The 15,050-nt window shown below is 35.4% G+C and overlaps 2 protein-coding genes and 1 non-coding gene across 10 annotated transcripts in view; all 3 read left to right on the top strand.

Annotated features, from left to right (window-relative positions):
- Positions 1–10,549, top strand: part of pcloa (piccolo presynaptic cytomatrix protein a) — a 65,140-nt gene extending 54,591 nt beyond the window's left edge. For 3 of the 8 annotated variants that reach the window (XM_073814360.1, XM_073814362.1, XM_073814359.1), the window contains 6 exons: positions 3,533–3,682; positions 4,339–4,480; positions 4,639–4,697; positions 6,693–6,827; positions 7,208–7,353; positions 7,466–10,549. In XM_073814360.1, coding sequence (XP_073670461.1) covers positions 3,533–3,682; positions 4,339–4,480; positions 4,639–4,697; positions 6,693–6,827; positions 7,208–7,353; positions 7,466–7,609 — 776 coding nt within the window. In that variant the 3' untranslated portion in view covers positions 7,610–10,549. Of the gene's footprint in view, positions 1–206; positions 1,156–3,532; positions 3,683–4,338; positions 4,481–4,638; positions 4,698–6,692; positions 6,828–7,207; positions 7,354–7,465 lie in introns of those variants that run through there. The other 5 variants (XM_073814363.1, XM_073814366.1, XM_073814365.1 and 2 more) reach the window with 5 other exon arrangements.
- Positions 10,550–11,329: 780 nt separating this feature from the next.
- Positions 11,330–14,780, top strand: ankrd16 (ankyrin repeat domain 16). The gene is made up of 7 exons (XM_065290128.2): positions 11,330–12,142; positions 13,369–13,589; positions 13,669–13,711; positions 13,798–13,906; positions 14,172–14,333; positions 14,416–14,494; positions 14,591–14,780. The coding sequence occupies exons 1-7, from the start codon at positions 11,808–11,810 to the stop codon at positions 14,719–14,721; spliced, it is 1,080 nt and encodes a 359-aa protein (XP_065146200.1). The 5' UTR covers positions 11,330–11,807; the 3' UTR covers positions 14,722–14,780.
- Positions 12,259–12,346, top strand: trnay-gua (transfer RNA tyrosine (anticodon GUA)). Its single transcript is given in 2 exon segments — positions 12,259–12,295; positions 12,311–12,346. It is a non-coding gene; the product is annotated as a tRNA-Tyr (tRNA).
- Positions 14,781–15,050: the final 270 nt, after the last annotated feature.

The following is a 15,050-nucleotide window of genomic DNA, read 5'->3' as shown; positions in this document are numbered from 1 at the left end:
GCTTCACTCCAGCCACCTCACGCAGGGTGTGACAGGGCCGAAAAGGCAGAAAGCAGCCTGTCAAGATGTTAACTAGGGCACAGTACTTGGACCTTAAGTATAACATCAGATGTTTCAGATGGAGACTCAACCTGACTGTAGTTTAACTAAAATATAAAGTAGGGAATGAGACGGCCCTTGTGATAATTCGGTTTTGGTTGTTTTAGACACGCAGGTCCCCACTATTGAGAAATCTCACAGTAGCCCCGGCACATCCAAGCCGTCCCTCTCCGAGGGCCAAGCTCGTCCCCGCGGAGTCCCCCGTGCTCACGGCAAAAATGGCACGGCCCGGGCACACCTTGACAATGCCGCTGCGACGTCCGAAGCTGCCGGCCCGCAGCCTCGCCAGCAACCAAGTAAACGACGCAAATAAAACCTCCACAGCATGGCTGCCTCCGCACTCATCTGTTCCTTCTTCTGTTTGTTTTCACCTCCCTGTTTTTGTTTGATTTCCCCGTTTTTGCTTTTCTGTTTTCTTCCTTATTTTTTCCTCTAGTACCCCGTGTGGTCACAGTCTGTTCACATTATGTCCTCCTCACTGGTACACAAACATACTGGGACAATTCTGTTCCTATTAATACATTGTCACACTTTCATAAGAAGTCTCATTAAATATTTATTGTCTAAAGTCAAGCTAATAAATAATAAGCAAATAAATAAAATGTTCAATTAACTGAGCTAAACTACTATAAACTATTTATGGAATAACTATTGGTTTTTATTAGAAATGCACAGCTATATCGGCCAATAATCGGTATCGGCAGATAAAAGCATTTAAAAATAAAAAGTAAAAAGCAAACTATAAAATTAATTTTTTTTTTAATCAAAAATTGGTATTGGTACAGACATTTTGTATCAGTGCATCCCTAATTTATATAATTTATTTATTTTAGGGTTTTCAAAAGATTATTGCCGATTAATCGCATACAAAACAAAGTTTGTGTTTGCGTAATATATTTCTGTGTGTATTGTGTTTTATTATTATGTGCATATAAATACACATGTTATGGAAAAAATGTTAATAAAAAAATTATGTATATTTAAAAAATAATAATAAATAAATAAATACATAAATTAAATATATAATTGTTTCTTAAATACATAAAAGCATTACACACAGTGCACACACATAACAAGCTTTTATTTTTTATAAGATTAATTGCGATTAATCTTTTGACAACTTTAAAATAATAAAAATTAATTAATTAATTAATTAATAACAGTACACACATATAACAAGCTTTTATTTTGTATATGATTAATTGCGATTAATCTTTTGACAACTTTAAAATAATAAAAATTAATTAATTAATTAATAACAGTACACACACATAACAAGCTTTTATTTTGTATATGATTAATTGCGATTAATCTTTTGACAACTTTAAAATAATAAAAATAAATGAATAACAGTACACACACATAACAAGCTTTTATTTTGTATATGATTAATTGCGATTAATCTTTTGACAACTTTAAAATAATAAAAATCAATTAATTAATAAATAACAGTACACACATATAATAAGCTTTTATTTTGTATATGATTAATTGCGATTAATCTTTTGACAACTTTAAAATAATAAAAATAAATAAATTAATTAATAACAGTACACACATATAACAAGCTTTTATTTTGTATATGATTAATTGCGATTAATCTTTTGACAACTTTAAAATAATAAAAATAAATGAATAACAGTACACACACATAACAAGCTTTTATTTTGTATATGATTAATTGCGATTAATCTTTTGACAACTTTAAAATAATAAAAATAAATGAATAACAGTACACACACATAACAAGCTTTTATTTTGTATATGATTAATTGCGATTAATCTTTTGACAACTTTAAAATGATACAAATAAATAAATAAATGAATAACAGTGCACACACACATAACAAGCTTTTATTTTGTATATGATTAATTGCGATTAATCTTTTGACAACTTTAAAATAATAAAAATAAATGAATAACAGTACACACACATAACAAGCTTTTATTTTGTATATGATTAATTGCGATTAATCATTTGACAACTTTAAAATAATACAAATAAATAAATAAATGAATAACAGTGCACACACACATAACAAGCTTTTATTTTGATTAATTGTGATTAATCTTTTGACAACTTTAAAATAATAAAAATAAATAAATTAATTAATAACAGTACACACATATAACAAGCTTTTATTTTGTATATGATTAATTGCGATTAATCTTTTGACAACTTTAAAATAATAAAAATAAATGAATAACAGTACACACACATAACAAGCTTTTATTTTGTATATGATTAATTGCGATTAATCTTTTGACAACTTTAAAATAATAAAAATAAATGAATAACAGTACACACACATAACAAGCTTTTATTTTGTATATGATTAATTGCGATTAATCTTTTGACAACTTTAAAATGATACAAATAAATAAATAAATGAATAACAGTGCACACACACATAACAAGCTTTTATTTTGTATATGATTAATTGCGATTAATCTTTTGACAACTTTAAAATAATAAAAATAAATGAATAACAGTACACACACATAACAAGCTTTTATTTTGTATATGATTAATTGCGATTAATCATTTGACAACTTTAAAATAATACAAATAAATAAATGAATGAATAACAGTGCACACACACATAACAAGCTTTTATTTTGATTAATTGCGATTAATCTTTTGACAACTTTAAAATAATAAAAATAAATAAATAAATGAATAACACCCATGGAATCAATTCCCAGGGAAAACAAAAACTGATAACTGTGTGTCTTGAATGTGGTTTTATAAATGTAAATGAATGGTAAAAACTTTATGTTTTGACCTAAACTAGTGCTCAAATGTTAAAAATAAATTCTTATCTATTCTGGTTACATTTTGATTCTCCCAGGCTTTAATAAGATGCCAAAGTAAAACCACAGTGAGATCTAGACACCAAGTCATGCAGACTTCTCCGGCTACCTGTGCATTTCTTAAGTTATTTTAAATGAAAACAGCTTAGCTTACCGCATTGTTTAAAAGTTAGTAACCACATGATCCAAAATAAGGCATCCCTGCATTTAACATCAGATTTTCCCCACCGGAGCCTTAGTCCAGCCCCTTTTTCTTTAAATACCTTCTTATTTGCCCCCTTATTTATGAGTTGTGTTTTATCCCAAATGGCCGGCTTTTCAGCAGCTACCCCTCTGCCCACCGACATGGCCGTGCATGTGGCAACCGCCCGCTCCTCAAAGCACCATCCCACCCTGCCTCCACTCTCTCCGCAGCTCTCGCTGGCCTACACTGCACCTCAGTCGACGCACAAAACCCGAACCCGGGCGTGCGTGCGCGCTGGGGCTGCATGTGACTATGACCTACAGTAAAAGCTGGTGGTGTCCGTGTTGTGACGAGTTCATACTCTGAGTCTCCATCTCGCCCCCCTTCTCCCCTCTCCTGACCCTCTCCCTCATCGTGGCCGGTATATGGCCCCAGCCCAAAATGGCCGCCTCGACAAGAGGCAACACAGGCACAGCGTAGCCGGTGTGCTCACCGTTCAGGCAGCCCCATCCAATGAGATCCCTGCCGGCCGTCACCTGACCCTCAGGAAAGCCTTGTCGGAAGAGAGGCCGCAGCCGGACGGAGGTGAGAGTTCTCGTGTGATTGCCGATGTGCAAGAGAGAGAGAGAGAGGATGTTGAATTACTAACGCACATCTGTATAGCGAGAACCAATCTGCCACTTCACAGGAAATTCATGCAGCGAGTCTCAGTCTGGTTCAGCAGTCTCGCAACGTGCTAAAACCAGGACGCCTAAATATAGAGAGACCCTACCTACCCCTGGTGTTACCGTTGCCGAGTCTGTTTGGAAAAGACTGTGTGCATGAATTACGTGCCGAAATCACCCACATTCAACCATCACCCATCACTCAATCTTTCAAGCACTCAACATCGTACCAACACACTAAAATCCCCAATATAAATAGTTAAACAATTAAAATAAACTAAATAACACGTGGATTACTAATAAACATGATTTAATTTGTTATGTCTGTCAAAGCTTTTGCTTCTGTCATGTGATGTGTGCTTAGCATATCTCTGTGCTGTGATATTTCCTTTCATTTATGATGTATGGTGTTATGCTTTCTTTAAATGTTACCAGTATATGTGTGTGTTTGTTGGGGTGAATGCGTGGAAATCAACCCCTGCCCCTTCACTTACTATGATAGTCGCCAGGCACCAGTAGTTAGGCCAATAGTAAATGTTACTCATGCAACTCATATAGTCCGCTATTTAAAAACAGCATCCCGCAGCCACCGATCTGGTGATGCTCCTGTTACTGCAGCCTCATTGGACAGCGGTTTGAGTGGCAGTGCCTTCAGCCTATTAGATGAAGAGGGCGGGACCAATGCAGTGGATAGTGCCATTTTCCAGGTTCCCAGATTGTAAGTGCTTTCTGTAAATATATTTGTAAAGTCTTTATGAAACAATGTTTTATTTTCTTTATGCTGGTGAAAGTGTATGTAAGTCACAAAATATTATTTAATTTTATTGCTCGTAAGTTTTAACCACATGCTTACTGTAACCTGATGTTGTTTATTAGTAGCGGGAAGATTCCAAATGGCACAGACGCGGTGAAATCTGTTCATGAAGACCCAGAGGGTAATATTTGTATGATTTTATGTGTGATGTTTGTGAATGTTTTGATGTCTGTGGTAGGATGTTCATATTAACCACGGCCGATTAATACTGTATTATCAGTTAAAAAAAAGAAAAATTTGTTACTGCACGGTGCGTTTCGACACGTGCTTACAGACATTTCGCCACTTTTTATCCTTATTTGTGAATGGCCTGTAAATGATACGAATTATTGCTGCCCTGACCGTCTGGTAAAGTAATCATTTGTATGAGAAATTATTTGTACCGATATGTGTCCGTGCTTAAAGTATGGTATGGAAGCTGCACGGAGACGCGCATGTTTGCGCAAGATGATGCGGTCCGTGTGTGTTTACACCAGACGACAATTCGCGAGTAGTTGGACGCTTGAACATTTTGAGTTAACTCGATTAATTTGTGCCTCAAATTCATGTCATTTGCACGTGAAATGCAGGGTATATATATATATATATATATATATATATAGCTCAAATTGAGTTACATTGTCAAATTTTTATTTACAGATCTCTTTCTTCCAAGCAAGATCCTTTTTATTCCTGTTCATTATAAAAATATGAAGATGTGTCGTACAGCACTGGGTATCCCCATACCGCGACAATGATTTTGTCCTCCATTGTTGTTTCGTATTTCTGCCTCCGCTTGCTACATCGTAATCACATCACTACTAGAGCAAGCTCCTGATTGGTTAGCGGGACGTGAATATCCGCCAAAATTGCATATCAATTAAATGTTTGTATTGTTTTTACTGTGTCACAGACAACCATCAATTGTATTTTTACTCAATGACAATTTTATATTAAATCTTATCAGTTAATGGTTAACAAGCTCCGATTGTCGATCAGGAAAATTAACTGAAATTGAATAAGACAGTATTGTTTTTCGGGCTACGTATTACGATACATTGTGCTGCAATTTGTTGCGATAAATTGCGTTACTGTAAAGCAAGAAAATAGATTTGGGGATTTCCTAGGATATAATTTAAGGAAAGCTGTGATTGCGAACACATATGCAAACCTTAGCTAAAAAAATTTGTGGCGCACCCCTATGTTAGTACTTCCTGTCACTGTATACATTTCGGGTGTGCCTCATAAGCCTTGAAAAGTGAAGCCTCTGGCTCTTTGATCGCCCCCCGGTGGCTGGCTGCAGTACAAGTCATAAACCCCGCCCTCTCCATTCAAACGAATGGGACTCTTATCTAAATAAAAAAAATATTTACACTTCCAATAAAGTCTTCCGAAAGATGGTTTTGGTCCTTTCAAGTAGTTGTTGTCACGCTGATATATGTTCAAGTGTTCGTTATTGTGGTAAGTTTCATTTTAGCTAGTAATTTAATGCTATAGAAACGGGGCGTGTCATTATGATTGGCGTGGTTCAATTGGTCGCGTGAGCGTTTGGGCGGAAGTTTGATACCACGGACGATTCCTTCTGCGCATGCCTTGGCTCCAAACTGACGTTTTTACGTAACATGGCGGCGACCGTGGTCGGACATTTTTGGCTTCAATTCATTACAATGGTGGGAGGCGACGTCGCGTCGTCCATCTTTTTTACAGTCTATGATACATTTATAGATAAGAAAAAATGCTATCTTGTAGTCGAGATTTAAAAATTTGATAAAAATATATATTGATATTGCATTTTTAAGAATCTGTAAAGTATTGCCAAACTAAATTTCATGATACTGACATATGTATCAGCATTTTCTTACACCCCTAATTATTTTATTGGTAACCCTTTACAATAAGGTTTAGTAAATGCTAACATGAACAAACAACGAACAATATAATAATCTCAGCATTTAATAATCTTTGTTAATAAAGGTTAATGTCCATAGTTAACTTATTGTAAAGTGTTGCCATTTTATTTATCCACTGATACAACTAGATTTTCAAACTACTACTTTAACTACAGTAGCCTACTGTAAATGTTGACTTGACTTAGACTTTGAAATATTGAGATTGACAGTTGTTGTGTGTGTTTTAGGTAAAACTCAGGTGGTGGGGGAGATCAAGATCGCCCTAAAAAAGGAGATGAAAACAGAAGGAGAACACTTGGTGCTTGAGATCCTACAGTGCAGGAACATCACCTACAAATTCAAGTCTCCGGACCACTTACCAGGTATCAAGATGTCTGATCTTATGCAGAAACAAATGGGCGACAATGGTCCCTAGCTGTCACTGGGGCAGTACCCTTTGAAAACGTACACCTTTGCACCATATTAATACCTCAGAGATACATATTATTATCAAAGAGTTATTAGTACCTCACAAGTACATACTGGTACCAAATGTATAAATATCTTATAACTAAATGGTTCATATAGGAAATTTTTTAAGGGTATAGCACTAGTGACAGGGTGGGACCAATTTTAACAATTTTTTCTTAGCACTTAGCTCTTCAAAAATAAGTTTAAACATATGCAGATGTGTGTTTGCATACACATATTTGCATACATTAAAAACTAATGGTTAATGGTTATTCGCTAATGGTTTTCACAGACCTGTATGTGAAGCTCTATGTGGTAAATGTGGCCACCCAGAAGAGGATCATCAAAAAGAAGACCAGGGTGTGTCGTCACGATAGAGAGCCGTCTTTCAACGAAACCTTTCGCTTCTGCATGAACCCAACTGGTCATTCTATTCAGGTACGTTCAGTATAGTCAAGTAAAGCAATGCTCCTCCACCAGAGGGCGCTCCACACTACATAGGAGTGTTTTAATTACCCCCACATCAAACATGTGATTCTTATCCCCCCAGCTGTTTCTGGTTTCAAACGGTGGCAAGTTCGTAAAGAAGACCCTGATCGGCGAGGCCTACGTGTGGCTGGATAAGGTGGACCTGCGGAAACGGGTGGTGAGCTGGCACAAGCTGCTGGCCAGCACAGCTCAGATCCACTCCTAAACACGGCGTGTGGATGAGGCGTAAGAAGAACCGGACCGGGAAGCGGAGTCTCACATCTCCGCTAAACTCTTCGGGACTAAACTTAAGGTTGAATTTCGAGGGCCGACACAGGGACGGACTTGGCTACTCAGTTGCACAGGCACGTGTGATTGTGTTAACCCAAGACATGGAGAAACAGGTGTATAACAGTGTTTACCAGAAGGTGATCTGATCTGAGAGTTAGAAAACCCTCTTGCAGGTGCAGAACTGACCATAACGTGTGTGTGCGTAGACCACGTTTATATAAAAGCATACTTTTTTCACAATCGCACTTACACTTTAATTTAAACTTATGTTTATGAATTGAGCTACAATAGGGAGTTAGATGCTAGAATGAAAGTTTAACTATTTGTTCATATTATTATTTGACTTGTGGAGCAAAGTCAATTGTTTGTGCATCAAATGATATAAGAAATTATAATTGTCATTATTTACAGATGACGGATAAAGACAGATATCATATATGTTATTTTTATATGATAGAGATTAATTTAGTTTAAGATATTTATCACGGATGCACCGATATATCGGTTTATAATCGTTATTGTCCGATATAATCGGTGTTGGATGGTTGTTTTAAAAAAGCCAATGATCGGGGGAGATTATATCCTGGCGGAAAAAATACATCAGAACTCGGAGTAAAAAGCAAAATTATCGGTTTGTTTCGTTATCGGTAGAGTAAGTAATCGGATTTCAGCCATTTTGTATCGGTGCATTCGTAATATGTATCATTCTTTTCTTTTTTGACAGAACAGATATTTAAATCATATTATAAATGGTCTAGAAGAGTATTTTATGGTATATTATATAGATGGATATAAATGAATGAAATATGATTTATTGGGTGTTGTGATGATACGTTGTGCTAGTATGGTAATTCATCCTTTAAGATCACAGAAGACGTTTTCTGTGTGATACAACTAATCCATAAAAGTTCAAATAAAGTCTCTTTTGTCCTGCTGAGCTAAAAACAGTGCATTGTGGGAAATTAATAGGATCGTAAGAAACTGATAGGAAATCGAAAAGACCTGTTCGTTTGTTATCTCATTTGATGAATGTGACAGCATATGCGTATCAATCTCTAATTCGAAGCATCGGTTGAAATGTTACAGTACATGATTTGCACTTCGTGTTTAGCATCTTAAGAATGTAGTGGCTGGTAGCTTTTTAATTAAAAATAGGCATTCATTCATTACTGTCGAACATACACGGTAATACACGACACACTCTTGGTTACTCAAGGTTTTGAGTTTAAATATATCTCATATATCTGATACAATTATGTTTTATTATAAAACAAACTCTTAAACACTCAGGTTTTGATGAGGCATTTGTGAATAGCCTTGTAATACGTACAGTAAATGTTATTGGCTGATCTTTGATCTCAACGGCATGATGCTTAGATCAAGGGCGATAACAATGAGGATCAGGGTGATGACATCACAATTTATTCATTTAATTTAATCAATTATTGTGGATAGCTGCAATGATTTTAGTTTTAGTTTACATATTTGAAAGATGCTGAGCACTTAATCTCATACTTTACAAACTGTGTGGCCACTTCACCATGCAATGCCATTATTGTGATTTTTTGTTTGTTTGATTTTATGCTTTTAAATAACACATAACCCAGAAGACTCAGTATAGCTTTTCCATGTCAGGCAACATCAAAATCTCTCATAATTATCCAAGGTTAAGGGTTTGAGACCTAAATATAAGTTTTAGTCTTAAACATTTAACCTGTGCCAAACTACCAAAATCCACAGGTTCTGTGTATGTTATTCTATGCAATTTAAAACGCATCTATCATTAAGCGGTCCGAAAACATGAATAAGGACTCTTTTTTATTTTTGTATGCTTTTTTCACTTGATGAATATTGTTTGTTTTTATATATTTGGTTGTATCTTTTGCTTAATACTTGTTTGATTTTTTTGCTTTTTTGAGTTCATGTAACAATGAGTAAAAATGAAAAGGTGATATTATACGCTAGTTATTTAAGTGTACATAAATGTGACCATAGCAGACTAGTCATGTTGTGTTCGTCATAGGCCACTGCAACCGTCCAACCACAGTGTCTAGAAATACAAGCTATCTGTGTTTACTCAATGCACTAGCTATAAAAATGCTCAGCTTTCACTATATATTCTGACCTGCCAGAATGTGTGTTATTCATTTTTATGTTTATAGTTAGATGCGATTAATGCATATATAAAAATCTGTCATTTGAACAAATAATCATTTATTCATTGTAATCAATGCAGCCTCCTTTGAATAATCAGAGCATGCTCGAATCTCACGTTCACCCCAAAAAAAATAATTCAATAAAAAGCCATGTAAATAAAATAGTTTTCTTTTGTACAGATAGGATCTTCAATAAGTTTTGTGGTTCAACAAAGAGCACGTGTGTGGGGAAAGGTACAGAGCGATTGTGAATTGATCTGTGTGTTACATGTTGTACATGCACTAGAGTAAAAGCTTTTCCCATACAAGCCTCTGATGAACTGGACTTGATCTGCACAACAGACACAAATTTAACCATGTATAATAATAAAGAACAGAAGCTGACCTTATGCTGACTCGAGTAGAATCAGGAAACGTGTGGTGTTTTCACTTTGGATGTTGCATGTTTTGTTGGTGGTTTGTTCATACTATTTTTGTGTCCAGATTCTATTTACAGACAGAATAAAAAATGACGAAAAGTCAATCGGATATGTATGCTGACTGTACAAAGATATGCTTGTATAATCTGTCTGGTTTTCCACTCAATGTAAACTGATAAAAAAATTAACTGTCATGGTTTTTGTGGTTGTACACAAACGGTATTGATAAATTATGCAAATTGTGCTGTAATAAAAGGCTATTGCCCTAAATCTAAATATTAAATAATATATGTAAAATTCTCCTGGAGGTGAATTATTTTGTAAACACTTCTATCTATCCATCTATTCTTCTATCCATTATCTATGTGTCCATTTATCACATACTTATTTTGTAAACACTATTCATATCCCTATATCTGTCTGTCCGTCTATTATCCATCTAATTCCATTTTAAAGGGGACTTTCACAAGACTTTTAAAAAATTTAAAATAAATCATTGGTGTCCCCAGAGTATGTATGTTACGTTCTTGCTCAAAATACCATAATAGATTTATTATAGATTTATTATTTATTACTTTATTATAACATGATGTTAAAATTGCAACTTTGTATGTATGAGCAAAAATGTGCCATTTTGGGGTGTGTCCTTTTAAATGCAAATAAGCTGATCTCTGCACTAAATGGCAGTGCCAAATTTCAATGTCCTTTTTTACATGCCTGCCGAAAATGGTTTATCAAGTTACTGGGTTGTTCTTTTACACATTTTCTAGATTAATAGAAGCCCTGTGGACACAATTATAGCGCTTAAACATGGAAAAAGTCTGATTTTTAAGATATGTCCCCTTTAAAATTATAATTATGGGACTTTTATTTTGAAGCCTCATTGTTATGGATGCTATTTCTTGGGCATTGTTAACATTTAGTGCGTCTTGTTTAGAATTCTTTATTTAAACTAAATGGAGGACGTAAGACTATATCTATCTCTCTATCATTCGTCCAATTCAAATTTTTATTTTAAAATGACACAAATTTGACTTTTATTTTGAAGCTTCTCTTTAATGCTCTTCTTCAAATATTGTAATCATACCGGAGGTTTAATCTCTTTTTAGACATTTAATGCGCTTTGTTTAGCATTCCTTATTTAAACCAAATGGAGGACGGAAGACTTTATCTATCTATCCCCCAATCATTCATCCAGTTCAGATTTCTATTTTAAAATGACGACCAAATGACTTTTATTTTGAAGCTTCTCGTTAATGCTCGTACTCCTTCAAATATTATAATCATACTGGAGGACTTTCTGCCCTCTTTAGACATTTAATGCGCTTTGTTTAGCATTCTCTGTTTAAACTAAATGGAGGACGGAAGACGTTATCTATATCTATCTCCCTATCATTCGTCCAATTCAAATTACTTTTTTAAAATGACAACAATTGGACTTTTATTTTGAAGCTTCTCGTTAATGCTCGTACTCCTTCAAATATTATAATCATACTAAAGGTTTCTGCACTTTTTAGACATTTAATGCGCTTTGTTTAGCATTCTCTTTTTAAACTAAATGGAGAATGAAAGCACACTAAAGCATTTAATCAAAGCAATTCAACACGGAGATCTGTGCACAGTTAGACAGCAACTCAGTGAACATGCTAACAAGCAGTCTATTATCTATACTCATTTTGGAAAATCGGGAGATACTTTATTGCACTATGCTGCCAGATATGGACATATGGACATTTTGCGTTATCTAGTAGAGGAGTTAAACATGGACATTGAAGTGTACAACAACGACTACAAGAGAGCTTTGCACGAGGCTTCCTCCATGAGTCATTATGAATCTGTGCGATATCTCATTGCTAGAGGTGCAAAAATAGACAGTTTGAAGAAAGCAGACTGGTACGTTGGGAAACTTGTGATATATTAAAGTATGTGTTGAAAAATGTGGGCTATGGAAGGCATGTGTAACGTTATGTAAGGGAATATGAGGCTAGGATGCTTGCAGTTTCCCAACGCCTTCGATAGCTCAGTTGGTAGAGCGGAGGACTGTAGAGGTTCAACACTGTCATCCTTAGGTCGCTGGTTCGAATCCGGCTCGAAGGAAAAGTTTTTTGTTCAATATTTCTTTTTTGTTTCGTGTATGTAGCAACCGAGTTCATAATTCAGTACTGAATGTATTATTATTTTCAAAGCCTTTGTTTAATAATTCATCAATTAGGCAAATTTAATGCCGTTGTTTCTGAAAAGGTAAAGAGTTGCGTTAGCACCATAAATGTGGTGGGTTTGATTCACAGGGACAAACAACATACTGAAATGTATACCTTAAATGTTAACCTTGAATGTAATCAATATAATAAGCATAAATATTCCATTTTTAAGGAGTTTTTGTCAGCAGTGTCCAAATTGTTGGGGGGGGCTGGGGTGGTCCCGGACCTCTTATAAGCATTGGGACAAATAATGGACAGTTGTGCTTTGTCGCAGCGCAGCACAAGAATTTTAAATTCATTTAGTATTTTAATTTTAATAAAAACCAGGGGTCCCCCCAATTTATATGTTTGTGCTTTATAGGGGGTCCCCTGGTGGTTTTTATTAAAATTAAAATAGTACATTCATTTAAATTATTATTTAATAATTATTTAATTTAAATTATTAAAAATTATTAAATAATTATTTAATTTAAATTATTATTAAATTATCAATAGTTTTTAATTTCTGGTGCTGTGCTGCCACAAAGCGACACTGTCCATTATTTGTCCCAATTTCACAATAAACTAATCCACAAGATTTCTATTTGAAATAAATGTAAACTCTCAAGTGTGCCTCACGCTGTTTTCTGGAGGAATTGACAGATTGTTAGATTTAGAATTGGGTTAGGGGCTTTTAAAAAATTATTCTCAAACTATTATTTCACAATAATTTAAGGAGTAAAAAATGGATAGGGTTTAAGTTAAGGGTAATTTTTGGTTTCTTTGATGAAAATGTTGATCCGGGTAATGATGAGGAGGCTTAGCTAGGGGACCCCCATAATCTTTGACATAATTCAAACACTGGTTTTCAGTGCACTACAACTCTGCACACACAACACTTATAACACGTGCACATTAAACACTGGCCACCCTCTTTAGGACTCCTCTCATGATGGCCTGCACCCGACGGAACCTTGACGTCATTTCGGAGCTTCTGGACCACGGTGCCGACCCATCGGTACAGAATAAGGACGGGTGGAACTCATTCCACATCGCATGCAGAGAAGGAGATCCAGTCATCATACAGCACCTCCTACTGGGCAAACCTGAGGTCTGGAAGACAAAGAGTAAAACTGGAAGGACACCTCTCCACACTGCTGGTAGATGAACTGTGATAGTTCAGACTTTTATGTTAGTGTCACATGCTTATGTATAAAGTTATGACGTCTCTGTTTCTAGCTTTGCACGGCTGTGAGAATGCAGTTAGGATTCTGCTTGAGAGGTAACATGCATTTGAATATATGCATGCGAGTCTTGTAATCCAGAATCCATTTTCATGTTGCTAATGCTGTTTTCATACTATTTCAGGTGTTCCTATGAGCCTGATGAAAAGGATAGTTGCGGAGTCACACCATTTATGGATGCCATTAGGAATGGACACATAGCTATTGCTAAATTGCTTCTTGAGAACCACAAAGTAAGGCACAGACACAATACTAATATATATGAGAAGGGTGCAATTTGTGAAAAATATAGTTTGCACTATAGCGTGACAGCATTTTGACTTATATTAAATTATCTTTATTTTGCCTGTTAGATGCCAGAATATAAAGTCCAGAGGGGGGGATAGGGGGACTATTCCCCCCTCTGGACTTTATACTCTTGCATCTAAATTGCACCCTGTATATGAGTATTTTGAGGGCAAATAGGTGTTTAATATGTCTGTTTATGGATGTGCATAGGCATCTGCCACAGCGGTTGATGTGCTCGGAGCGCAGCCTTTGCACCAGGCCTCTGTAACTGCTCAGGATGATGCACTGTCATTTCTTGTGCATAATCTAGGAATCGATGTAAACACACGAGCTACAAAACTGGAGTTGACTGCACTGCACTATGCTGCTAAGGTGACACATAAATATCCCATTGCATTATACATAAAGAACAGTAAAGTGTTAAAAATACTCATTTCATCTCAACACTTTTCAGGAAGGTCACACAGACACTATAAAAAATCTGCTTGGCCTTGGTGCAGATCTTCATGCAAGAGATACAAAAGGAAGATCGGGTAAGACATTTTATGCTGTGTTTCACAATACTTCATGTTAGCTAATTGAAAAATTCAAAGTAAAGCAAAGTACAAACATTTTTGTCTGTTTTACAGCGCTACACATGGCATGCATCGGCCAGCATGCAGAGACTGTGAGGACGCTACTACAGATGGGACTGCCAGACACCAAAGACAATACAGGCAATACAGCCAGACAGTATGCCAAAAAACCTAACATCATATAAGTCTTTGAAAGTCTCAAATGTAAAGTGCCATGAATAAATAAAAATAACTGCAACTTTTATGCAACTGGTGTGGCAAACTTATGTGTCTAAACTTTATAGCCTTCTGGATAATTAAATGAATACCTTTACATAATTTTTTGTTTATTTTACACTCTAAACATAATCTAGCTCTGTCAAAGCATATTAAGTAGTAAGCTTGTATTTTATTAAAGAGTTCACCAAAATGAAAAATGCATGTTTCAAATATATATTTACCCCCAAATCAGTATTTTGTACATTTACTTTGTACACAGAAGCAATACAAATATTTCTTTGCAACGCCCAAATGA

The sequence above is a fragment of the Paramisgurnus dabryanus genome, chromosome 1, assembly GCF_030506205.2.
Source record: "Paramisgurnus dabryanus chromosome 1, PD_genome_1.1, whole genome shotgun sequence".
Classification (NCBI taxonomy): Eukaryota; Metazoa; Chordata; class Actinopteri; order Cypriniformes; family Cobitidae; genus Paramisgurnus; species Paramisgurnus dabryanus.
Note: the sequence above shows the minus strand (reverse complement) of the source record. Positions and strands in the feature narration are given on the sequence as shown.